The 26012-nt window shown below is 53.1% G+C and overlaps 1 protein-coding gene and 1 long non-coding RNA gene across 5 annotated transcripts in view; both read right to left on the bottom strand.

The window, feature by feature from the left end:
- SYK (spleen associated tyrosine kinase) overlaps positions 1–26012 on the bottom strand; it is a 76005-nt gene that overhangs the window by 30893 nt on the left and 19100 nt on the right. For all 4 annotated transcript variants that reach the window (XM_028117295.2, XM_028117299.2, XM_028117297.2 and 1 more), the window contains 2 exons: positions 11759–12222; positions 9933–10093 (listed from right to left, as the gene is read on the bottom strand). In XM_028117295.2, coding sequence (XP_027973096.1) covers positions 9933–10093; positions 11759–12172 — 575 coding nt within the window. In that variant the 5' untranslated portion in view covers positions 12173–12222. The remainder of the gene's footprint in view (positions 1–9932; positions 10094–11758; positions 12223–26012) is intronic.
- Positions 775–9917, bottom strand: LOC114219727 (uncharacterized). Its single transcript, XR_003611451.2, has 2 exons — positions 8569–9917; positions 775–8199 (listed from the first exon to the last, which is right to left on the bottom strand). It is a non-coding gene; the product is annotated as an uncharacterized LOC114219727 (long non-coding RNA).

Below are 26012 nucleotides of genomic sequence, written 5' to 3'. Positions count from 1 at the left end.
CTGGGATCGAGCCCGGCCTCGGGCTCCCTGCTCTGCGGGAAGCCTGCTTCTCCCTCTGCCTGCCGCTTCCCATTTGTGATATTTCTCATTCTCTCTCTGACAAATAAATAAGTAAAATCTTAAAAAAAATAATAAGAATAAAATTCTCGTGCGGTTGTGTTTGGCCGTGCACTATGGACGGGTTCCCTCCACAGCCCACTGCTCCAGGCACACCCAGACCCCCCGTGTCCTTGGCACGGCCGCTTCTGAAACCTTCTGCACCTTGAAAACAGCTCCTTCCTCCCAACCCGACCAAGCCGCCAGCTCCCCAGGTGTGAACCTGCGTCTTCACAGCCCCACAGCCCGTTAAGACCTGCTGCTTGCTGTCAAAACAAAAAAGAGCCACGCAGAAAAAGTAAAACCTATTTTCATAGGGGAGGGGAGCTCAGTCTATTTGATACGAAGTTATCTTATAATGTGGAATGTGGGACTATTCATATTTTATGTATTTCATAAGCATTAGTGCCCCCCACAAAGGATAGTTTGGAGGTACAGAGAACTGCCTAAAACGAATACCGAGCATTAAGAATGTACGCCTATGCTTACAACAGGTGACCTCAGGAGAATATCCACGGGCCGTTCCAAAATATCATTCTCCTTGATTTACAGTGTTTCCCCCTCTTTGACTTCAGGGTCCTGGAAATGAGAAAAGGGATCCAAACTCTGGCTTCCTGAATTCATGCCCAAATCCCACCACTCCACCTCGCCTTAGCCTTCATCGGCCTTTTCTTGTTAAAACTGAGACTGAGGATTGCAGATTGCCCAGCGAGCTCGTGCAATCCCCTCCTCAGAAATCTGAAAAAAGGTCAAGTAAGACCACAGTGGAAATACCCTCCCACACCCTTCACATCGGCAAAAACTACAAAGGTTGCTAATCCTAAGTGCTGCCGGAGAGCAGGGCGACGGGTCCCTCTGTTCTGCGGCTGGGAGTGTGAGTCTGACCATTTCGGGAGACAGGCTGGAATTCTCTACGGAGACCACACCTGTTCAATCCTCAGAAATCCACTCTATAGCTACATCTTTCTCTGTATCTTTTGTAAGATCCACAACATTTATGCCCTCCACACCCAGAAAGTATGCTGGTGTGTTTACCAGCAGCCTTATCTGTGATAGCCAAAAACCTGTACACAATCTACCATGCTCGCCACGTGCAGAACGAGCACATAAATGCTAGGGCATTCGTGTGACAGAAGGTCACAGGACACTCAGGAGGACAAACAGCAAACACAGACCCCTGTCATGGGCGTAAGACACAGGCCACGATTCTGTATGTACAAGGTCCCAAGCAGGCGAAAGCAAATGGTTTGTTTAGAGATGTACACCTAGGTCCTAGGTGATAAAACCAAAAAAGAAGAAGAAGAAGAAAAAAAACCCAGAGGGTCCGTTGGACATGAGCATCCAGGAAGTGGTGTCCTGGAGGTGTGAGTGGGGCGGGCATCCTGTGAGGGGGACACGTGCCATCTCCACGTTGTGGCTGTTTGCCTTGTGAGCAGTGGTGAATGTGCACCTACAGAGTGATGCACGGCTTCGTGCGTGTTCGATTTCGCAGCAAAGACAAGATGAAAAGAGATCTGGTGCATGTCGGAAAGAGAGCGTGTCTTGCTTCTGGACAAGTGATGTCTGTGAAGGCGCACCCCTCCTTCGGGCCCCCCCTCACTGCCTGGGGCACGGGTCCTGCAGGGGAGTCCCTCTGTCTGGGAGCTCTGGCCGGGCAGCTTGCGCCAGCGCCGGGGATGGGGCTACCCAGGGGAGCGTGCTCCCTGGACGGCAGTCCTGCTGCCTTGCAGCAGCTCCCCCAGCAGCGAGCAGGAAGCGAGCGCAGACAAGGGAAACCGACAGGCCCAGGCTCTAGGTGGCAAAGACCAGAGTCCAGGCGACATTCAGGGCAGGCCGCTATGAAGTGTCTGCAGGCTTCAGGCGGCGCCTGGGCGGAGCCCTTTTTAATCCAGCACACTTGGAAGGCTGCAGCCAGGGAAACTGAGGTAGCCCCTCCTCCTGCCCCCACCCCCGCTCCTCCGAGTGCTCCCTGTGCCCCCGCACAGCCACCACACAGACCCCCGACGAGGGGAAGATAGCCCCTCTCCCCTCCCTCCTGGCCCCAGGCTCAGCTGGCCTCAGGAATGTTCACTGAGGGCCCCGGGTACTTCTTCCCAGCGAGGCTCTTGGAAGGAGTGACGTCACAACGCATGTGCGTTTTGCTATCACGGAGTGTGCGATCTCCGAGCATTGGATGGTGGTGAGGCTGCAAAGGCATCCCAACTGGCCTTAAGGCCCTCTTGATGTCACGAGGCACAGCCACTGTCCTGGGTCAGAGGGCAGGGGAGCCACCCAGCCGCTGCGGATGGAGGCCTCGGGCTCATGGCCTTGCGCCTCACAGATGCCACAGCCCTTGGCCCAGTGAGGTGGGGGGAGTGTCCGTCCTGCAGCCCCAGCCTAGAGGCACTGTGCCCCTTGTCCACCCTCCCCTGGCCTCCTAGGTCAGAGGAACTTGTGTGCTGGGGAGGCCCAGGCCCTGGCGGGGAAGGGAGGACCCAGGTGGTGGAGGGACTCTCAAGCCCCCCCCGCCCACCCCCCAGGTCCTGTGTCTGCCGCAGACAGAGCACAAGAGCAGGGCACAGCCCTGCCACCCCGCCATTCTCACTGTGCGCCGTTTCCACAGTGGCACGGAACGTGGCTGGCCAGAGGCGAAGGAGGGCTGGGAGGGCACGGGACAGTCACTGTGGCCGGGGTGGGCTGTACGGATACACTGGGAGGGCTCGCCCAGGGCCGGCCCCTCCTGCCCAGCATGGATGCCATCCTGTGTGGGGCCTCGGGCCAGTCCTCGCCCAACCGTCTGCAAACGGTGGCTTCCGGAGAGCACAGCGGGAGGGCAGGGAGGGAGTTCCATGAGTGGCCTTCTGAGCCCGAAGCAGGAACCCTACTGATCCATGAAAGACACAAGAAAACGCACCCTCTGGGCACCGCTGCCTTGCTCCATAGCAAAAGGAGGCAGGTGCACATTCCATGCAAAGTGGGATCAGCACAGAACACGGGTCCCCACCTGAGCCCTTTGTCTCTCCCTCTGCTCTAGTCCCTGAGGCGGAACTCGGTCATACTCCCCCTCGTCCAGCTTCACAGAGGCCTGGGTCAGATCGATGAGCTGATACTGACACCAGTCCACAGCCCCCTGGAGCTCTTACTTCAGACAGGCCGTGCCTCGACGCTGACCTGGACCCACAGAACCACACACATCAGATAACATGGCGTCCTCTGACCAGTGACGGCGCAGTGGCCCTGGGCACTCATCGCGGCACGTGGGACTCAGGCCAGCCACAAGCAATCTCACGCATCAGTGAACAAGAGTAAGGGCTTTTCTAAAAAACCACACTTTGCTTTTTGAATTTAAGTCTATAACAAAAAGGGACTTGAAACTTGAGCAGGGGAAAGTAAGTGGTATTAAATAAGAACAACAACAAAAAAAATGTGAGTTTGGTCTAAGGGCAAACACCAGTATCAGTGCTGCAGTGGATGGGGCAGCATCCTGGGCCAGCAGGTGGGCCCAGGACCTGAGCCCCTGAGAGTCCTGCTTAAAGCAGGACCTGAAGAAGCAGTCCTCTCCGACTCTGGAAGACTGCATTCCCAACATAGGACACTCAGGATTCCCACAGGCGCGGATCAATCAAACATGAGCTTGAAGAGATCATGAAGACCTAAGCAAGCATGAGTCATGAGAACCAGCGGAGTGAGGGAAAGAGCAGAGGAGACAGAGATTTGTGCCCCCAAAGTATTTCGTATGGGAATCGTCAATCACTGGAAGATCAGTTGACTACACATGAAGTGTTCAAGGAAACACAAGATGGCATCACACACACTGCCAGGCAGTGAGCCACTCTAAACATGCTCAGGAATATCTGAGATACAAACCCTACCACAAACTGAGCAACTAGAAATTAAAAAGAACATGTCATTGGTGGGGAAAAAAAGAAAATCAGTGGTTGAGTTTAAAAGCAGATTAGACACAGATGGAGGGACAGTTAGTGAACTAGAAGACAACTCAGAAGACATCACATGGTCCAGCACGCAGAGAAAAAACCATAGAAAACAAGGAACTATATAGGGGATGGATTAAGGTCTACTATGTATTTAATAGGAGCCTCTGAAGGAATAAACTGTCTAATATTCAAGGGCGACAGGTGGGCCGTCTGTTATCCCCACGCCAGGTCCATACTACATGAAGGCCATGGCGCTCTGATGTGTGCACACCCCTAATTCTGTGTGGACTGACAGCCACCTTCACTGAACCTCCTCGTCCCCATTTGTGCACAGAATGCTGTACGCCTTCGCGGGGCCCTCCACGCATGCTGCCCCTCCTTTACCTGCAGGGGGCCCCACGGAGCCAGGAACGGGAGGGGCGTGTGTGCGCGGGTGTGTAAGGGAGGGATGATGGAGAAGGGCATGGGAGGGGCGGGAAGGAAAAGCAGAAACAACAAAAGCATCACACTCTACCTGGAAATGGCTAATAAAGTGGGATGATTCAGATGAAAGTGTTTGTTTCTCCCTGGAAGGGACAGGGGAGGAATGTCAGGGGGCACCTGAATTTTAGATGCAAGGCACTTAAGAGCATGCCACACAGGGGGATCTGCTGTTCCAGGTGCACTGGAAAGGGTGTCTGGAGGACAAGCTGCACTCCCACTTGGCACCTGCTCAGAGGCCGCCCTTCAGATGAGGAAGGGCTTCCTGTCCCGTCTGCCTGCTTGTTGCTTCAGCCTCTGCTCCTGGCCAGACCATGCTCAGGTCACCGTGTTGGCCCCCAAGACTGCGCCAACACTTCCTGCTGCCCCCCACCCCTTTGCCGTTTTTTCATTCTGCACTAACTCTCTTCTCCTCACGGCTCAGGGCACATTTAAATGTCCCTTACCCCAGAACGATGGCCCCTGCTGAGGCCCTCCTGTGAGCACTGGGTTTCCACCCATGAGGATGGTAGCCACCATCCCTGCACTAACAGCATTCAGAACAGTGGGACTGAGAGACAAGAGACGAGTGCACAGAAATAAAATCAAGAGCACCCTGGGTGTCAACAGTGCCATGAGCTTACACGGGATGACCACAATGGATGGAGGGCCACACACTTAGCAGTGCATACCTCTGACCCGGACACCCACCCCCAGCCTGCAAGCATGGTGAGCTGGGGGCCAGAGTCCGCCCCTTTTGTCACAGTCGCCCTGGCCCCTCTCGTAGTTATGCCTGGCACAGCTCTGGTAAAATGCATGATTATTTTGTTGAGTGAATGACAACTTTCCTAGCTTCTCACTTTAAACAGCATGCCTCTAAGTTCAGGAAGGAGACATTACAGAGATTTCACATCTTGACAATGTGCGTGCATTATGAGTGGTGAACCCAGAGTAAGGACTGTGCTTTCTTTTCTCCATATGTAGGAAATAGTATCACTACATTATTGTCCACGGAAGAGGCAAACATTATCATCGAAAAACGTAGAAAATAAAAGATACTCTTGAGAAGTGTCAAGCAGTTAGGTAAAAGATTACATTACTGTTTTCTAAATTTTGTATGTTTGCCCTATTTCCCAGCTTAAAAAAACTGTGATATATTGCAATTCTTTTCTTATTCTAAGAAATATGTTTTGTACCTAACTTTGTATTTTTTTAAAAGAGGATCTCCAAACTGTGTATGCTTTGGACCCCACCAATCCTGGGTCCTTCCTTTGGGGGAGGGGATATGTAGTTTTTGGAAAATAAGTTGTTTATCTTTTCTAACAAACTCATTTTTCAGTTACACCTGAGCTGTGACTAATTTCTCAAAGCGACAAACCATTTATCATGGGAGGCTTCAGAAAGCCAAGGGGCTCCCCCCGCCAGCAGAGCCCTGGTCCCTGGGGTCACCAGGGAGGCAGAACTCTGACCCCTACCTGCAGGATCGTGGCTGGGGGTGGGGCGGGTACCGGGAGGGTCCCTGTCCTCACGTGTGGCCGGCCAGACCCCAGAGGCGTACAGGTGTCTTAGAATACCAGCTTAAGTGCTGACATCTCTTTCTCAAGGCTCTGGAGACCAGAAGTCTGAGATCAAGGTGTGGTCAATTCCATGTCTGGTGAGAGCCTGTTTCCTGGCTGGCAAGTCGGTGCTACCATCTGGCTGCGTGCTCACAGGGCCAGGCCCTGGTTCATGCACCCACGCACACCTCCAGCCTCCTCTCCCCCAGAGGGCACTAACCCAAACCTATCATGGCCCACCCTCACGACCTCCTCTAATCCCACCCACCTTCAGATGCCCACCTCCAAACACTGCTACACTGGCTAGGGTTTACCATATGAATTTGGGAAGGACATAAACATCCAGCCTGTAACAGTAGGTGATGAATAATCATCCCCAGAAATACCGCAGATGATGCCCCACAAGAGGGTCTGTAGACCCACACCGTCCATCTCTGCAGTAAAGACCTTTACACTCATACCCTTTATTCTTTGAGCATAGTGCAAAGACCCACACGCCTGCCTTTTCAAAGTCACCACTGTGTGGTCCCAGCAGGCTGTGTGGACAGGAGACAGACAGGGGAGAGCCGACATTTCCCGTGGACATGCCCAGGCGTCACGCCTTGCATGGGGAGTGGGGGTGGGCAGGGAGCTGCTGGTAGTGGGTTCCTGCACTTGCCTCAGCCCAGACCCCTCAGGACCCTGGATCCAGGCTCTCATCTCCTACTTGCCTGACAACCGTGGGCAAGCTCCCTGTGCCTACTTCCCCCTTCAGAAAATCCACGATTTACACCCACAAGCAGTAAGGTCCCTTCCGGTCCAAGTGTTCTGCCCCCGCACATGGACTTTACACCGATTCATGAGGAGAGAAAACTGGACCCGAGTTGGCCGGCAGCCGCCTGACATGCCCCAGACTGGTGGATGGGGGTTTCTGGGATTTATCTCCTGAATTTTAGGCCATACTGGTGAAGATTCACAACCTCATGCAGGCCTCACATGTTTCGAAACATGCTGACTTTCCATCCATGTCTTCCATGGGTGGTAGGGCATGTGTTTTCCCAAGAGAGGGGTCTTGCCACACTGAACCATAAATGCAAATCAGAGGTTCCAGAATGAACTCTTGCACTTCCCCATTTGACCCTCTATGTTGTTCTCTACATGGAAATGTCAAGTCTTCCGTGCTGCCCAATGGCGTCCCTGGGCCTCGGCTGCCTGTTTGTTCAAGACCCCAAACGAGCTTGTAGAGTCCCCAATTCAGGATTTGGTTCGTCTTGTGATTTTTCAACTTTACGGCGGTGGAGAGAAAGTGATACGAAATAGGTAGAAACCATACTTCAGATTTTGAATGTGGATCTCCCCTGGGGCGGGCGATGTGCATAGGTGCAGTCCTCTCTGCGATGCTGGGTGGGGCAGCCCCAGCCCCCAGACAGCCACGCCATCGGGAGGGCGGACGACCGACCGTTCCATCATTTTCTGCACGGCATTTCATAAATCACATGAGACAGTCAACACCTATCAGATAAGCTTCATGTCGATGATTTAGCCCAACCGTATGCTCACGTGAAGTGTTCTGAGCGCATTCACGGTGGGTGGGCTAGGCTCGGCCGTGGTGCTTGTTCAGTTAATGGCGGCATTAAACACATTTTTGACTTATGATATTTTCCACCTAATAAGGGTTGATCAGGATGTCACCCATCACACGTTGAGGAAGATCTGTATTTATTAACCATCTACAAAGCGCTAGACATGACGCCCAGCATGCTGACATGCATTAAATTATCTTAAATCCAGTTCGTGATGCCCAGCATTCAGAGCCACAAAACTGAGGTTCTGTTTCAGGATCTGAGAGCCTCCTTGGTTCTTGTCATTCTGCCAGGTGTTCCGGGGGCCCCAGGGAGGGAAGGCTGGCCTTGGCAGGTCTCAGATGGGGCCGTGCCAGGAACAAGTGCCCCTGAGCAAGGCGGTGGGGAGGGGACCGGGGGATGGGGCGCATGCAGCAGGCTGCGGACTGCAGCCAGACCATATCCTAGAAGAACTGGAGCACCGCACACAGCCACGCGGCAGGGCCACAGAGCAGGGCCACAGAGCAGGGCCATGGAGCAGGGCCACACACTAGCTCCCACGCCACTCTGTCTTCCAACAAGCGTCACACACAGTTCCTGCGCTCAGGCGTGAGAAGGCGGAGGCCCAGAAATCTACAGAAAAATGAACATCGCACTTTGGTTCAAGCACGTATGAATGCACACCGAGTAGCCTCTGAGTGTGCTCACTCCTGAACCTCTGTACAGACTCTTTCCTACACCCAGCCAGACAGGTCCCCTGAGCTTCAGCCACGTCCACCCTAACACCTTCCGAAGGTGCACGGATTCACTGCTGGTGCCCACCAGCGCTCTGAGGCCCGCCCTGCGCAGGGCACATGCTGCTCCCCACCAACAGCTCCCCACGGCCTCCAGGTCTCTGCTCCAGTGTCTCCCTGAAGCAGGGCCCCTAGTCTCGGCAGAAAACAGAACCTGATAACCCCACCACGGCGTGCTCCATCCCTTTCCTTCTGTACACCAGCCTACCGTACGGTGTCCGTTCCCCCCACTGGGATGCTAGCTCAGGAGGCAGACGGCTGTGTGGCTCCGTCTCTAACGTGCAGAATGGTGCTGACAGTCCCCACAACTGTGGGTTCTAATGGACGTTGCCTCATGGACGGGTAAGGCAACTTCAGGACTGGAAAGTAGGCAGGAACGACATTCTATAGGAAAGCGTGGATGAGGTGTGAGAATGCTGCCAGGGAAGGAACCCGCAGCTGAGCCCTCAGCTGTCCCAGGGACCCCCGTGTGAGTGGGGAGCAGGCAGCCAGCTCTGACCACAGCTGGTCCCCCGCGAGCCTGGGAGCTGGTGTCTGAGCCAGCGAGAAGGCGAGAGGCCTCGATCACTCTTTGGATTAGACCACTTGGGGCTGACTTCACGCACCAAGATGCTACGTGCACGGTCCCATGACATTTGTGATGCAAATTATTCCTAAGAAGATGGTAAAGGTCCAAACCTCAGGAGGAAATGAGCAGACAGGTGCCACACGAAGGAAAACTGTCTCCCGCAGGATTTCTGCTGGAGGCTGCCACTGCACCCACTGAATCACCACCCCAGCTCCCACCACATGCCAACCTGGTTACTCTGTTCTGGAGGGGCACTGAGCAGTGAGACAAGAGGTGAGCTTGCCCCCGCCAGCCGCGCCGGGGTGTTAGCTCGGCCACAGCATCTGGGGGATATGGCTGACAACCGCTTAAGACGGCCCCATGCCATCTGTGACCTCTGACCCGCCCCGAGGCGGCCTGCGTCCCCAGTATCTCGAGGACTGAGGTCCACTGGTCGCTAGGGTGACAATGAAGAGAGCCGGGGATGCACACCTCATTTCTGAGTTTGTAAGGCTTGACATCCACAAACCTGCGTGTGATCACATCCTTCACAAGAAACCGCTCAAATGCTCAGCACGTTTTCTTTGATATCTGCCCTCCTGTCATTTAGTTCCAAGTGACACAAGAGAAGAAATGCCTGAGATCTTGGGGGTAGGGGGGCTGTGATTGAATGAGCTGCAGTGAAACTGCAACTCATACTTCTGAAGGATAACCACAGATATCGTTATGCATCTTGTATTTGTCACGAAAAGCAAAACACGTGGCAAAATGACATTTCTTTAAATCTTATGTCCCTCAGTACCCAAGAAGAGTCTTTGCTTTGGGGTCAGACTGGGAAAAACTCACACAACTACAAGGGATGGCTTTGGGAGAGTCTTTATGGCGGGCCCACGTGCGTGTTGTCAGATGACAGCACGTGAGTCTTCCCCGGGCCACGTGGGCTCCAGTAATGGGGAAGCTGAGTTACTCTGACTGTCCGCATGGGCCCAGCAGTAGATGGTGAGGGAAAAAGACACCATACTTACAAAAATTTTCCATTTGTCTTGGATCCTATCATGACAATTTGCTCAGATTCAACCCGTGAGATTTTCCCGTGGAACCACGGCATTTTCTCGTGGGCTGTGGAGGCGATCAGCTTCTCCAGCTGAGGTTTCTGGCTGATGATGGCCTGCTCCAGAGCCTGACCCTGCCACGAGAAGGGAGCAGAGCAGTACTAAGTAAAAATGAGAAAAAGACGCAGGGATCATTTCTAATCTGTCCCAAGTCCTGATGTGGTCATTCATTCATTCACCATAAATAAAACTGTAAGCTCCTTATATATGATTTAAGTACCTTTGAGTATATAAGTAACAACGTAGAGTTTAGAGGTTGGCCTTTTGAAGCCGGACGGGGCTTTAGAAACCATCGGGCACAATCCCTGAGGTCCAGAGACTAGGCCTCCTGCCCCCTTGCACTAAACTGATGGCTCTGCATCAGAAGCCGATGCCCCTCCCCCTACAGCCCAGCAGCCCCAGGGTGCGTGCCACAAAGGAGACACAGTTTTCCCGTCTGCCCGCCGAGGCCTCCTCCCAGCGCCCACACTCTGCTGCCCGTTCTTGTAGATGTGGCCACAGGGCACAGAGGACGTGAACTGTGACAACACGGAAAACAAAATCGGGAGGGGGCCGACAGCTGGGTGAGGTCCCCTCCCGACCGAGCTTCGTGGGAGAAACAGAGGTATTCTCCGCGGCTGTAAATGCAGACCCCGTGTTGGGTTATTGGACCTTAAAAAAGGACAAGAAGAAGTAAAAATAAAAATATAATGAGTACAAACGAGGGGACGTGTGTATCCGTTCATAGACGACATTCTGGAAAAGGCAACACTGTAGGGACAGGAAGCAGGTGGGGGGGAGCTCTGGGGGCTGGGGGGGCAACTTATCTTGACCGCACTGGGACCTATGTGGCGCTCTGCATTGGTCAAAAATCACAGAGCTGCACATCTAAAAAGCTTAATTTTACCCTGTATAAATCACAACTCCATAAATCTGATCTGACTTTAAAAAAAGGTAAAAAGATGGTCTAAGGCCTATCTAATAATACTAACGACAACTGCTGAGCAGGGTATTGCTATCTGTCTGCAAGGGTGAACTCCTGCAGACCCCATTTGAGGAGGGAAAAGCAGTCCCTGTGTAAAATTCTCAAAAAGCCTGTTTTGTCACACATCTGTGACAGAACGGGAAACCCAAGAGAGATGTCTGAACACAGAGGTCCGCGCAGGAGACCCTCAACCAGCCCAGTGGCTCCTGACGTCAGGGGCTGTTAAAAGAGTGTGGCAGGAACTGAGCTGCCCCCCGCCACCCTGCCCTGGGGCCTTTCCGGATGACAACGTGTCACCGTGTATTCCTTAAACCCATGCACCATCCCAACGTACTGGGGGTCATCCTGCCCAGGGGCTGGGAACGATGGGCAGAGGGACGTTCCGAGCGGCATTAAGTACCCACCACCAGGTACCAGGCAGGTGAGCGACGGGGTTCGGGAGGGAATGTCAGGCAGCCATCCACCCACGGGCTGCTGCAGCTACATGGGTGCTGACCCAGAACGTTCTGCTGGAGACACGTCAGGAAGCTATAGAATCAAGAGCCCATCAGCTTGAACAGAGTTACGCCCTCGGGGGCATAAAAACACCAGACACCCGAGAGGGCTGTCTCGGGGGCCCCGTGTGAGCGGGGTGACTGGGTGACCCGCATCGCTGGCAGGAGGGCCGCCCTCTCAACAGTGACCCCATGGAGGGGAGCTGCCCTCCTGCAGCCAGGCACTTCTGGCCTGCACCGCTGAGCGGGGAGACGCGGCTGGCCCGGGCCCGGGGGCGCACCTGCAGGTTCCAGGTCTGCTTCACGTAGTCCCTGATGAGGCTCTCCTTCAGGTCCTCGAACGGGCCTGTCTTGGGCTGCACCCCGGGCGGCCGGTGGAAGGGCTTCTTGAGGAGGCAGACGAGGCCATCGGACTCCTGGGAGTGGTAGTGGCAGAGCTCGGCCGGGCTGCCGTGCGTCCTGCCACCCGCGATGGCGTAGGTGCCGTTCATCTCACGCTCGATGGTGTAGTGGTGCGCCTTCCTCCCGTGCGCCACCGAAAGCGCGAAGCCGCCCAGGTAATTGCGGCTCTGACGCAGCAGGTACAACCCGTCGCTCATGCCCCCCTGGACCAGGTAGTCCTCCGCCTCCTCCCGGGTGATGTTGCCGAAGAAGAAGGGCAGGTGGTTGGCGCTGTCGGCCATGCTGCCCGCCATGTTGGCACGTCCCTGTCAGTCACAGGTTGAGGGCACACGTGGGGGTCTTCCTGGCAAGAAAAAAAAAAGATGGGACATTGGTCAGGCCCGGAGCGGCAAAGGACAATGGCTAAACCACTGACCCTCCGAAACCCGGGCCAGGCCCCGAACACTCTTGTGCCTGGACGCCGGGGTTCTAGTGGGTCTAGTCTGGTAGACCGACACCAGACAGCCCAAATACGAGCCACGTTCACATACCACGTAAGAGGGGATGGTGCGCACCAGGGCCCATGCACCTTCGGGGGGACCACAAGCCGCTGCCCTGAGGCTGAAGAGGGCCGTCCCTTCAGTGCCCCTGGCCTCAGGCGGTTCCTTCCCTGTCCTTCTCCAGACCACCTCCCGGCACCCACCACACAGCATCTGCGTGGCGGATATTAGAGAAAGAGCGCAGGGTCCACATCTGATGAGGACATCTGTCACAGAGAAGACACTTCCCGCACTACGCGGACACATACTTCGGAGGGAAGCGTGAAGACAGAGGACGCATCTTTAACTCGGACAGTGTTTTCCCTCACTTGTGGCGGTAGATGAGAAGGGCGTATGTGCTGCCAGTTCAAAAAGTATCCAAAGAAGTGTATATTTTAACCAAAAGGGCTTTTCACCAATGGAAAATTACCTAGGTACCTCCATCTGTATACCTAGGGAGAAAAGTGAACGCCCCTTTGTGTTACACTCAAATGCACACGAACACACACACAGTCGTGCCAAACAGCTTCTCCAGGATACGGAATTTCCTACAAGTAGCAATAAAACATAAGAACACCTGCCTGATGGAGGTAACGATTTTCTCCAGGCAGAACTGCCAAATCCATTCTCCTGAGTAAGCCCCCCCCAAAAACATCAGGTTTTTTTTTTTTTATAAGTTAATGACATAAACAATTTTCTAGCTTCCTCTTTCGCATTTGACGACCCACCATCAGTTTTTCCCTGTCCAAGGTTCTAATACTTCCTCTCTCGGCCAGGTTTGCTTTGCTCCAGGCTGTCCATAGGGGCACGTAAGTCTGAGGATGCCATTAACAAAAAGACCTCTCCGGGAAGAAGCAGGATTTCTCTTCCAAGTCTTTTTCCTTCTCGGCTAATCCTCCTGGAACACTTGTGTCCCAACTTGGGCCACTGCCTGCCATCAGCTAGGACCCTGAGTACACCTTCCTTGCACCCAGCCGTGTCCCTGCCGTGGCGCTCCCGGGGCCCCCACCACCCGTATGCATGCCCAGCTTGTCTGCCCTGCAGCCCAGCGCTGCCCACTTCCACGCGCGGTGCATCTGGGCTCTGTCAAAACGTGGAGCCCCAGCGCCAACAATCTCGGTGGTGTGGATGGTGTGCCCCTCGCCATACCTGAGGCCGAGACCCCCATGTGCTGCCCGTCAGCCTTCCCCGGCCTGGGAGCCACCCCAGCCAGGAGCCCGCAGTCCTGGTGTTCTCTCGGGCTTGTTTTCCAAGTGGCTTTGGGGTGTGCTCCTTTCTCTCCATTACTGCTGTCTGGCCTCACGCATCCTCCCCAGCTGCACACGCTGGCCTGCATCCTGTGCCCGCCTACTCTCCCTCCGCCCGCCTGCCCAGGAGCCCCACGGCCCTTCCAGCGTGCCCCGTCCCTCCTGGCCTGGCAGCCTCGTCCCTTGACGCACGGTCCACAGGCCACAGCTGTCCTCTCCTGCAGACCTACCTGCAGACCTGTCCCACCATTAGCCTCCACTGAAACCTGTGAGTCCTCAAGAACACTACTTGAAATGTGAACAAGTACTTTTTAATTTGGGTAAATCCTAACAACACAACTATCCTTTCCAAAATTCGTCGGTTTGTGACTATGTGCATCGGGGCTAGCGCTCCGGTGTGATTGGTGTGTGGAACGGCATCACGTGAGACTGAAGAGGGCCCACCCCCCAGGCGCGAGCGGGGGTGCTCCTGCATGGCCCTGATGGAGCTCAGACTCATCCTCAGGCAGGTGGCACCTGTCGGCTTTCCGGGGCGGGGGTGGGGGGTGGGCAGGTGTCACCATGTCAGCTGAGCAGCTCTTTCCTGGGGTGTGACTTGCCACAGGGGACACGGGGCACATTTGTCTGGTGGTGGTGCTTCTGATCCAGGCTCCAGCAAGAACAGTTAGGGCACAGGCTTAGGCTATTTCGTTTGGGGCATGAACACGGTCCGTGATGCCCTGTTCATGTTCCCCCCAGCACCCACCTGGCCTTCTCCTGGTCTCCAACCTCCTCTGCACAGCACAGGTCCCCTCATTCCAGCCAGCGTCCCCAGGGCTCACCACGTCCGCCCCGCCCCCCCCGCAGCGCCTTCCACGGAGGTGGCTTCCCCGCTGTGCGCCTTCCTCCATCACTGTGCCCATCGACTCAGCCCCGCCCCTGCCTGCGACTTGTTTTCCGGCCAAATGTTTTGTGATGCCTGGGGCATCTCCCACTCTGTGGCTTCATCCCCTCCCTTCCCCAGCTCAACTCCACAGGCCACACAATCCCTTCCCACACCCTACCTTCCCGCGAGTGTAATTCCCGTCTGGCCCCCCCACCAGCGTGCCGGCTTTGGGACCAACACGGAGATGCCTGTGCTCACTACCCCTTCTGGGCGCCCGAAACCGTTCCTGGCATGAGGCAGGTGGTCACAAATATTGGCTGATTAAAAAAAGCAGATTTCAAAATAATGCGTACAGAGTAATCGAGTTCTGTTTTCAAAAGTTGATACCCACATGCACAGGTAAACAAGCCCACGTCAGGAGTGGGAGGGAGAGACGGGCTGGAAGGTCTGTGGGTGGCCTTACCCACCTCTGCTCTGTCACTGGCCAAACCCCGCACCGTCCCTCTGCTCTCCCGCCGATGTCCTCTGCCCGGCCTTTACTCTCACGCTCTTGCCAACGTCATCAACTGGCTAAACCCAAGGTCACCCCCCTGCTGTATCTGGCTTGACCTTCGGGAGCACTGGATGGAGCCCAGCGGCCCTGCCTCAGTGGGTCAGTCTCTCTTCTTTGCCAACCCCTCTTCCATGGCTCCTTCCTTCATTTACTCTGCAAGCCGGTGCTGGGGCTGGGGCTCAGCCTCACCTTCTTCCTGCACACGGCCCCCGCTACCGGCAATGCCCACCGACCCCACACCCAGCTGTGCCCACCGAGCTCCTGACCTGAGCGCTGCTCACCTGATGTTTCCACCTGAATGTCCGACAGGCAACTCAACTTCACGTGCCTGCAAGGGGGCGTCAGCTGCTCAGACACCTCGTCCCTCCGCCTGTCCTAACTGGGGGTAGGACACCGGCCCTAGGCAGCTGCTAGGGACGAGACCCTGGAGTTTGCAGACCCCTCCGTGTCACAGCACACTGACCCACGGAGTCAGAAGGCAGCGTGCTCGCTCCCGGGTGTGTCTGGGCTCCGTGCAGGAGGCCGGACCAGGTGCTCTCCGGGGAGCCCTCATCAGTTTTCCTCCAAGTACATCCCAAAGCCACGGCTTCTCACCATCTCCCCCGACGCCACCCTCGTGAAAGCACGTCGCTGGGTCTGGTCCAGTTCTCCCCACAACCTCCCCACCTCACGGTCTGCTCCCTACACAGCGGGCAGGGTGATGGTGGCGAGCCACCTCCCTGTCCCCGTCACATCCCAAACCCTACCTGGTTTGGCCTGAGCCACTCCTCATCTTGCCCACTTAACACCTGCGCTCACCACATCCAGCCACCCCGCCCTCCTTCCTGTCGCTGTGTGCCGGGACCCTTCCTGTCCCCGGCGCCTGTGCCTTCGGCTGGCTGGTCTTCTCTGGCCTGTGGTCTCCGCTCCTCCACTTCCTCCGAGAGGCATGAGCTGACGACATGCCCCCACTCACCTTTAGCTTCTAAAAGGGTTTATTTCCCTCATCACCTTCACCACAAGCCAGGTCTTCCGGCCTAAAACGGGAGCTCCAAAGTCTGGGAGTGTTGACGTGCACCCCCAGCGCCGTGGGGCTTCCCAGTGCTCTCACATGCCTGTTGGACGGAAACATGCTCATCTCTCCTTTTTAGAGTTTCTGCGGTGAATGCAGGCTGCTTTGGCAATACGATGACAGCCCAGCGTCAGAGAACCTGGAGGATGCGTCCAGCCTCCTCCTGGCTCACTGCTCCCTGAGACCACCCGCTCCCGCTGGGGATGGACCTGGCTGCCTGACTCCCTGCCTCTCCTCTTCCAGCCCGCCACCCGCCCCTCCACTTGCAGAATACTTCTGCTTCCCCAGACGATCTTCCCATGCTTGCTCACAGCCCTGTTCCTGGGGCAGGGTCCTCCCTCACTTGACATTACTTCTAGGATGTTCACCATCCTGGGCACTTTGCCTACATGGTTCCATTTCACCCAGGAGCCTCTTCAAAGTGTGGCCAGCTTTGATTCCACCACCACAGGGACCTAAACAAGTAGGGCACAGGCCACTCCTGGGTCTGCACTTGGTGTCCCCCAGGCGCGACCGTGGGTGGCCTCCGCACCCCAGGACTGATGCTAGGCTTCTAGCTAATGAATGCTGCCCTTTCCACAGAGGCCAAAGCATGTCCTACCCTCGACGTGCATGCTAAGACTGCCCCTCACACTCCTTCTGTGGGTTCCTCCTGTTCATCACCCGATGTTACCTTAGCTCAGGGTTTCCTAGCGTTTGGGCTAGATCATTCTGTGGTGGGGGCTGTCTTGTCCATGACCAGTTGGCCTCCACTGACTAATGCCAGTAGCACCCCCCAATTCCCCTGCTGCGACAACCCCAGACCATCTCCAGATGTTTCCAAATGTCCCCTGAGGCTAACGATCCCCAGGCCCCCTGACTGGAAACCACTGTGTTCACGGCTTGGGCTGCCTGCAAATCTGACACATTCCTTCCACTGCCTTAGCAACCTCACCACTAAATTAGATGCTCAAATATCCCCTGGTGAAATTCACTGCCACCATCACTGTGAGCAAAGGACAGGGAAGGTCAGAAACAAGCAGAGTCCCGTGGAAGGAACTGTGCCCCAGCACCATGACGTGGCATGCAGCGCTAAGCCTGGGGCCATTCTCAACACACTCACCAACCAAAAGCACAAAGAGGTGCAAAAAACATGGCAGTAAATAGACCACGAAAAGGACACTCGTTTGCAGTGTGAGCCCAGACCGGACAAGGAGGCAGAGTGTAGACCTACTGGACCCCGGCTGGGAACGGGCATGTGAGGAGACTTACTGCTCTGAGCATGACCACAAATGACCACGCAGACGAGGTGAGTACTGACTGGGGCTTGCAAAAACATTTCAGCGAGAAGGTGAATTCATAATTGTGGAATCTGTACATAATGAGGACCGACTACCCAATTTTGCTCACTCTCCCCGGACAGAGATGCACAACGCTGCCTTGGGATAAGACTACGTTCCCTAAATCCATGTTTGTTTCACTGCTTTTAACCTTAGCCGGTGAAGAGGTAGGCTATGTCTTCGTACTTCTGTTTTTTCTTAAGCCCTATCTGTCCCGGTTGTCAGAGGCCCAGACCAGTGCTTGAAGATGTCTGCTTTTCTGAAGACCCACTGAACCATGGTTCCTGCAGGTGCTGTTTCCCCCACTTCCTCCAGAGAACATCTTCATCGGCGCTTAGCCAGCTAAGGTGGCTGATTTTGCATCATTGCGCCCCAGAGCCTCCCCAGAGAATATGGACTGAGGTGACAGTGGCAGAAATGAATGGCACTCTGGGGAAAATTTGGGGACCACTTCAGCCAGAGCCCTGCCATGGAGGGGAACAAAAAGATAGCTTGGCTTATGATGCTCAGAGCCACACAACCACCTCAATGCAAAGCAGCCCTGATAAAAATTTGCCTGGGAATTCCCTCTGCAGCTCGAAGCTGAGAAAATTCAGTGTGGGACTTGTGTAAAAGGAACAACCTCATCTGTGGGTTTGATTCATTTTCATAAGAAAGAGGAAAGAGCCCAGTCTGCAGGGGCAATAGAGCTTCCTGGGCTGGGCCAGGGCTGGTTGATTAGTTACGACATATGACCTGGCCTGGGCAGGTGCAAGGGGCAGACGCGGTCAGACGACCACCCTGGGCCGCTCTGCAGAGGGTGGTGGGCGCTGCCTCCCACAGCAGGATCTTGCCGTGTGGGACAAAACACGTGGACACAGACGCTGTGGCCACCCACAGAGAAACAGAACCCGTGGCACTGTCAGGCCCGTGTCCACTGGCTTCCTGAGTGATAGGGGCTCGCCCTCTGGGACACTGCCCCACAGCACTGTCCCAACCTCCCGGAGGCCGCTGGCTGGCCATGCCACTGCAGGCCCGGTCTCCCCAGGTAGAGCCATGCAACGCCATCTCCTCCAAGCGTCCCCTGTTCTGTATCTGGGGGAAAGCACAGCTTCTCAGAATACAGAGACACATTTCCAGAAACAAAAAGTAAATCTAAGGCTGGAGAAAGTGACTTTTTTTTTTTACTAATATTTAGAAATAGAGGAGAAGTTTCAGTACTTGAAAATATCATCCAAACCTTCAAACCCGAGTCCTTTTGCGATGCTGCCAGAACTTGCGGGCCCTAACAATGCACCAAGGAAAGACAGATGCCTCTTAGCCAACGTCTGGAGTTTCAGGCTCCACAAGAGAACCCTGCTTCTAAGCCTACCCGATGCCTCTCCCTTGACGTATCAGCACAACTCACAGATATTGTGCTTTGATGTCAACATAAATGTTCACTCTCAACATATTTGGTTGCAAATAAGCGACCAGCCCACTGTAAGTGAATTTAACGTTAAAATATAAATCATTCATGTATTCTTTATGTTGGTTGAGCATCTATGTGCAAGTGATTTTTCTGGGAAAAGAAAGTCACTTTCCTCCAGAAGAGCAGCAGCAGAAGTGGCTCAGGGGAGCGGAGGTCCACTCCCGGGGCCCAGCGTGTACCCCAGGACTGCAAGAACGCCAGGGCCTCGGCTGTCTACACCTCTCCTGCCTCCCGCTGGGACTGGCCAAAGCTGATGCAGGTTCAGCTTCTTGGAGGGAGCTCCTGCTCACCTACACCCTGAGCTTGGCGAATGCGGCCCTCAGGCCTGGCCCAGACTCAGCCCCGGAAGCAGGGGTCCCGCTCCAGCTCAGGCCCAGCAGGCCTAGCACAGAGAGGGTGAGTCTGGATTGCAAAGAGCTTCCCTGGAGAAGGGGAGCTCTCTAACTGCTGAGAGATCTGCTACAAGCCGGCATTTCACACTTCACGTGGGCTGAGCAGAGAGATGAGCTAGCCACGTCCACCCTCAGGGGCCAGGGAGGAAAGGAGGTGGCAGGCGGGCCGAGCCTGGACTGGGGATGTGGGGCTGCGTCTGCCCGGCCTCTCCACTGGGCTCCTGGCACGCACAAACGTTCACAGCCCGGGCGGGACTTAGGTGGGGGGACGTGCTTGTTAACACAGGAGCTGGGTCGAGTGAAGGAGACCTGGTGAGCACAGGATGCCGTCCAAGACGCCACGAGGTCATGTCCCTCTCCTGCTCTCCTGCAAAGGGAGGGGGTGGCGTTGCAGCCAGCGGGTGCCCAGACACCCAACCATGGTGTCCCAAAAGCAGGAGAAATGCAAGCAATGACATTGACAGGACAACACCGAGCGTGACCCATCACTCTCTCGGCCTCTTCATGTGGCAAACCACGCAGGGAAACAGGACAAGCAGCAAAACAGCTTTGTGTTCCTGGGTCCTGCTGCAGGGAACACTCCAGGGAAGCCCACAGAGACTAGGCTCCTCCTGTCCCATCCAGAGGTGCCTGGCTGAGGTTTTCAGCTTCTGGACACTATTTTTGGGGTGCCTACCCCTGCGCCTCATTCACACGAACCACAGGGGCCCTGCGGCTGCTAGAGAAACCAAACCACCTTATTTAAACACGTAGGGATGAGCTAACAAGGGTTAGGACATCCACAGAAAGCGTTGCTCAAGATATAGTAAAAGTCACTACCACCCACCATTCCCTAGTCTGGGCAAGCATGTCTGTGGGGGACCCATGATTGCATCACATCTCAGAAGCTTAGGATGATGCTCTTGGATATCACGAACCCGTGACACAAGCACACCCCGTGCTTGAGTAGGTGGCCAAGGCTATATGACAGGAAGAAGGGTGGTTGGCCACATGACGCCTGCAGGAAAGGACCGGAATGGCACTCGCCTGTGCTCGGCAGGAGAACGTGGGCTGCAGTGGGGAAAGACGCGAGCACAGACGTGGCCTTGCTGAAACCTGAGCGCAAACCCCTTCCTGCAGACGCCCCGGGGGTGGGGGATGGAAAGCGGGAGGCCAGGGTTCTGGACGTGCTCGACTCCCACACACTCCACCTGCCTTCCTTTCCTGGATTTAAGCACAGGTCTGGAATCAGGAGCCCGGGACAGCAAGGGAGCGTGGGAGGGGGAAAAGCCCACAGAGATGGGGAGAAGCTTTCAAAGGGAGAACAGCGGCAATGAGACAAAGCAGAAGACAAGCCCCTCCAAGCCGGAGTCCTTCCTGCAGCTGGAGCACGTCTGTAAGGGAAGTGGGCCTACGCCTCCAGCCTCCGCACAAAACCAACCGGAAAGCAGAGGTGCGGATCCTCCATGCCATGGGCTTCCTTCAGTGGTGCATTCAGATGAAGCCAACCCCAAGGGCACCGATCCCGCTGGAACAGACTAGCCTCTAAGGGCCGTGCCAAAGAACACTGCTGAGCCTGTTGCACTGAGTCCCCAGTGACGGTAACGGCCCCAAGAGTTCTTACGAAATGAATTTTGTGTTACTAAAGGAACCTAAGTGCTAAGTAAGGCATGCCAAAATTTTCGTGGGTATTTTATATATATTTTTTAAAAGCCCCAAGACATTGTGAGTATCAAATTCCCCTATAAAACTGGATCAAATAGGAGAGAAATCCTAGAGTAATCTTATCAGGATACCAACTCCTGGCAGGGGGCTGGCAAGGCTGAGCAGACATGGTCTTCATGTCAGGAGGGCCCATGTGCGGAGTTAGAGCAGGTACCAGCTCTCTCCGATCCCATCCCAGATTTCCTGGGAGGCGGCCATTCGAGGTACCAGCAGGACACACACCCACGACTTTGAAGTTCACAATCCAGGCTCTGCTGTCTCCCACACTTGGGAAGGGAGCTGGGAGAGGCCAGCCCCCACTCTGAAACATCACAGGACATGCAACACGGAGAGACACCCTCACCATATGCCAGCAGCCGCAGGAAGGAGTCCACCGGAGGGTCTACTTTGGTGTGGCCAGGGGACTCGCAAGGATATGTTCGGAAAAGTAACAGAAGCCAAACTGCATCCCAGGCCTATAGAAATGACAGCTCCATGCAAGCTCATTACCATCTTACAGACGATAAACTCTAGCTGTGGAGAGGCCAGGTACGCACCTTCAGGGCTGGCCTGGCCAGGAAGAACCGTGAGGGTGACGGTGGGCGGTGACCCGGATGACAGGATGGCAAAGGGAGGCTCACAAGTGCTGGCTCACAGGGCATCAGCTGACTTGCCCGCATCCCTAAAGGTAGTGGTACCCAGGTTCGTCGGCCTGGCATTGAGCCCAGGAGGTCACTTACCTCCCAAAGGACACACGGGTAGTCATGGGAGAGCCAGTGCTGGAGGCCAGCCCTTCCTTAGCTACAGACTTCGGAGGCACTTGGGGCGTGGGAACAGGCCCCTCGGCCAGCACAATCTAACGCAAGCTCAGGCCTTTCTGGCCAAACTCCGAGCTCCTTCCTTGTCACCTCACAACAGAGGTTCTCCATGTGCAGCCCTGAGACCAGCAACACCAGCATCACGGGGAGCTTGCAAGAAATGCAAAGGGAAACATCAAGGCTCCATGTGGCTTGCAGAATCAGAAGCCGTGGGGGTGGGGTCCGAGCCATGTGTGATTTCACATGCTCGGGTCTGAGGACTTACACCCCACTATGCCATCCGTGTAGCTGCTCAAGACAAAAATCTACGTCCTCTCAGGGAGCTTAAGACTCCGTGTCGCTGGGTCACCAATCCTACCCATTTTACCTTCCACCCTTCCAAACATGCCCACCCTTTGAACAAACCTGGTCACACCACTTCTCTGCTAATGGACTGGTCTTCCACCTTCCGCCCTCTGATCTCAGGGTCAATCGGCTCTCCCCCAGTCGCTCCCCCTGGGCTCTCTCAGTATGGCACCCTCGGGTCCTCCCAGACCACCTAGTGCCCCTCAAGGTACCCTGCCCCTTCCTCTGCACTACTGACCACAGTTCTGACTTAATTTTAATAGATCTTTGCTTAGATGAGTGTATTTGATGAATGCCTGTCTCCCCGAGGAGGGCAGAGATGGTATCGATCCATCTCTCTCTCTTTTACTTTTTAAATGAACTTTAAATTTTAGGATGTATTTAGATTTACAGAAAGATTGCAAAGATAGTACAGTGTCCATACTCCTCACACCCAGTTTCCCTGTTGTTAGTGTCTTACGGGACTACGGGACATCCCTCACAACTAGTGAACAAACAGTGACACATTATTGTTAACCAAAGCCCACACTTTATTACTTTCTTTGGATTTCCTTAGTTTTTTTTTTTTACCTAATGCCTTCTTTTTATGTTCCTGGATACCCCCCCCCCCAAGATACCACACTATATTTAGTTCTTATGCCTCCTTTGGCACCTTTTGGCTGTGACAGGTTCTCAGACTTTCCTTGTTTTGGATGACCTTGACAGTTTTGAGGAAGACTGCTCAGGTGGTTTGTAGAAGGTCCCTCAACTGGGTTGTCTGATGTTTCTCCCATGGTTAGACTGGAGTTATGTGTTTTGGGGAGAAAGACCACACAGGGAAAGTGCCAGGCTCCTCACATCAGATCAGGGGTGCACGCTATCGATGTGACTTATCACCGTTAGTGTTAATCTTTGACACCTAGCAGAGCTGGTGTTTGTCGGGTTTCTCCACTGTAAAGGTGATCTCTCACCCCCTACTCTCCCAACCCGCCCCCTTTTTGGAAGGAAGAAACTCTGTGCCGTCCACACATCGGGAGAGGGGAGGTATGTTTCTACTCCTAGAGTGCAGAGTATCTACAAAGTTATTTGGAATCCTTCTGCAGAGTAGAACTGTCTATTCTCCCCCTCTTATTTATTTATTCAATCATTTATTTGTGTAAGTATGGATTCAAGGATATTTATTTTATGCATTAGGTTTTAATCCAATACTACTTTATTCTGTTGCTCTGATGATCCCAGTGTCGCCACCGGGAACCCTTCCAGCTGGTTCCTGTGCCCTGTTCAAATGGCTCTAGCATTGTGGTTTTTGTTTTGTTTTGTTTTGGGGGGGCACTTCCTTATTTCTGGCAGTAAAGGTACTGCAGGTGTCTCAAGTATGCTTCTTGTTCCACTCCCACACCCTCTCATTTCTCTATTCCTTGTGGTGGAATTCCTTGACGGTGGTATTAGAGACCAAGATCTGGGCACAAGGTGTGCTCGCTGCTCCTAAGATGTCACTGCCTCTAGACCCTCTCAGATGACAGAGAAAGAAAGTATGCACACAAGTACACTTCAGGTGTATCTGAGCACCATCTGAAGCATTTCTCTCTATATATCCATCTGGATCTATATTAACCTAAACATGAGGTCACACTGATGTCTCCATCCCTCTGTTCCTATTTTCTGGAGGAGAAAAATGGTTGAAAATTGTTATAATTTCCTCCTTCAATGTATGGTATAATTCATCAATGAAACCATTTGAGCATGGAACTTCTTTTTTTTTTCCAGGCAGCGTGGAGCTTACTAAATTATTGACTTAAAATGAAGAGACAGGGCCATTCAGGCTATTTTTCCTTCTGTGAGTCCTGGTAGTTTGTGTCTTTCAGGAATTAGTCTGTTGCATGTATGTCATCACATTTGTGAGATCAGACTCTTCCACACTATTTGGTCATTGTCTTTTTGATGTCCATGAAATTAGTAGTGATGACATCTCTTTTATTTCTGATACTGGTAATTTGTCTCTTCTCTATTGTTTCCCTGTTTTCAATTTCAAGGATTCGTGCTCTCAGTTTAATTATTTCTTTTCTTCTTGCTTTAGGCCTTATTTGTTCTTTTGTTTTACAGTTTTCTAAGATGGAAGCATAGGTTACAAATTTTATATATTCCTTTCATCTAATGTTTGCACTTGACTCCATAAATTTCCTTCTAAGCACTATTTTTGCTAAATCCCGCAAATTTTAAGTTGTATTTTTACCTTTATTCTGTTCAAAATACTTTTACATTTCTCTTCACGCTTGTTCTTTGACCCTCAAAGTATTCAGAAGTCTGTTGTTTAATTTAAAAATATTTGGGGATTTTACAGCTATCCTTCTGTTACTGATTTCTATGTTAATTCCATTGTATTCCGAGAACATAATTTATATTATTTTTTATTCATTTAAGTATGTTGACATATGTTTTCCAACAATGTGCTTTGCCTTGATGAATGTTCCATGTGCGTTTGAGAAGAATGTGTATTTTTGTGTTGTTGGATTGAATATTTTATGAGTGTCGAGTAGATCAATGGGATTGAAGGTGCTGCTCAGGTCACTGTACCCTTATTGATTCTCTATCTACTTAGTCTACCAATTACTGACAAGGTGATGGAGATCTCCAATTACAGTAGTGGATTTGCCTATTTTCCTTTCAGTTCTATTGGTGTTTGCCTTGTGTATTCTGATGTTCTTATGTGCACACACATCGAAGATTGTTCTGTCTCCTTGGATAACGCATCCTTTATTGTTAGGCAACACTCCTCTTTAGTCCTGACAGTCTTCTGTTTTCTCAAGTCTGTTTTAGCTAAAATTAATGTACCTATTCCATCTTTATTCCAATTGGTGTTAGCAGGGAATATACTTCTCCATTCCTTTATTAATCCACATGTGTCTTTACATTTAAGATAGGTTTTTCTTATAGACAACATATGGTTGGGTCATGTTTTTGACCCACTCCTACAAACTCCATACTTCGGGGCACCTGGGTGGCTCAGTTGGTTGGGCGACTGCCTTCGGCTCAGGTCATGATCCTGGAGTCCCGGGATCGAGCCCTGCATCGGGCTCCCTGCCCGGCGGGGAGTCTGCTTCTCCCTCTGACCCTCCCCCCCTCTCATGTGCATGCTCTCTCTCTCTCTCTCTCTCATTCTCTCTGTCTCAAATAAATAAATAAAATCTTTAAAAAAATAAAATAAAATAAACTCCGTACTTTAAGTGGTATAGTTAGAACATCTGCACTGAAAGTGATTACTGATTTAGTTGGACTGCTATCCAACACACTTGTGACTTTTTTATTCATTGCATTTGTTCTTTGTCTCTTTGCTCCCTCTTTTTCTTTCTCTGGTTTTACTCAAGCATTTTATGTAATTCCACAGTAGATCCTCCCAGCATAACTTTTTAAAAAAATTTTTAGTTGTTGCCCTGGAGTTTACAATGTACACTTGAAACCTAAATTTGAAGTCTAACTCTCCAATGACACTATCTGCCTCACGTACAGTACAGTCACCTCCTAACAGCACACTTATTCTTCCCTCCCAACATCTGTGACAGCTCTGCCATTCCTTCCGCTTAGGGACATGTGAGAACCACTAGTACGCTGTTACTTCTATTGCTTCAAACGAACGATCTGCCTTTTAGATCAATTAAGAATTAGAAAAGTGAAATATTTTACTTTACCTTCACTTTTTCCTTCTCCGATGCTCTTCCTTTCTTCAGGCAGGTCTAAGTTTCAGATCTCTATTCTTTTCCTTCTGCCTCAAAAACTTCTTTCAGTATTTTTTTTGTGGGGTCACCAAGCTGGTGGGGAATTTTCTTCGTGGGTGTTTGTCCAAGAAAGTCTTGATTTCTCTTTCGCACCTGAAGGATACTTGAGCTAGATATGAGTCTAGGCTTGTGCCTGTGTC

The sequence above is a fragment of the Eumetopias jubatus genome, unplaced genomic scaffold, assembly GCF_037043125.1.
Source record: "Eumetopias jubatus isolate StellerSeaLion01/CBP00866 unplaced genomic scaffold, mEumJub1_p1.0 scaffold_15, whole genome shotgun sequence".
NCBI lineage: Eukaryota > Metazoa > Chordata > Mammalia > Carnivora > Otariidae > Eumetopias > Eumetopias jubatus.
This window is presented reverse-complemented; position numbering and strand designations above follow the sequence as displayed.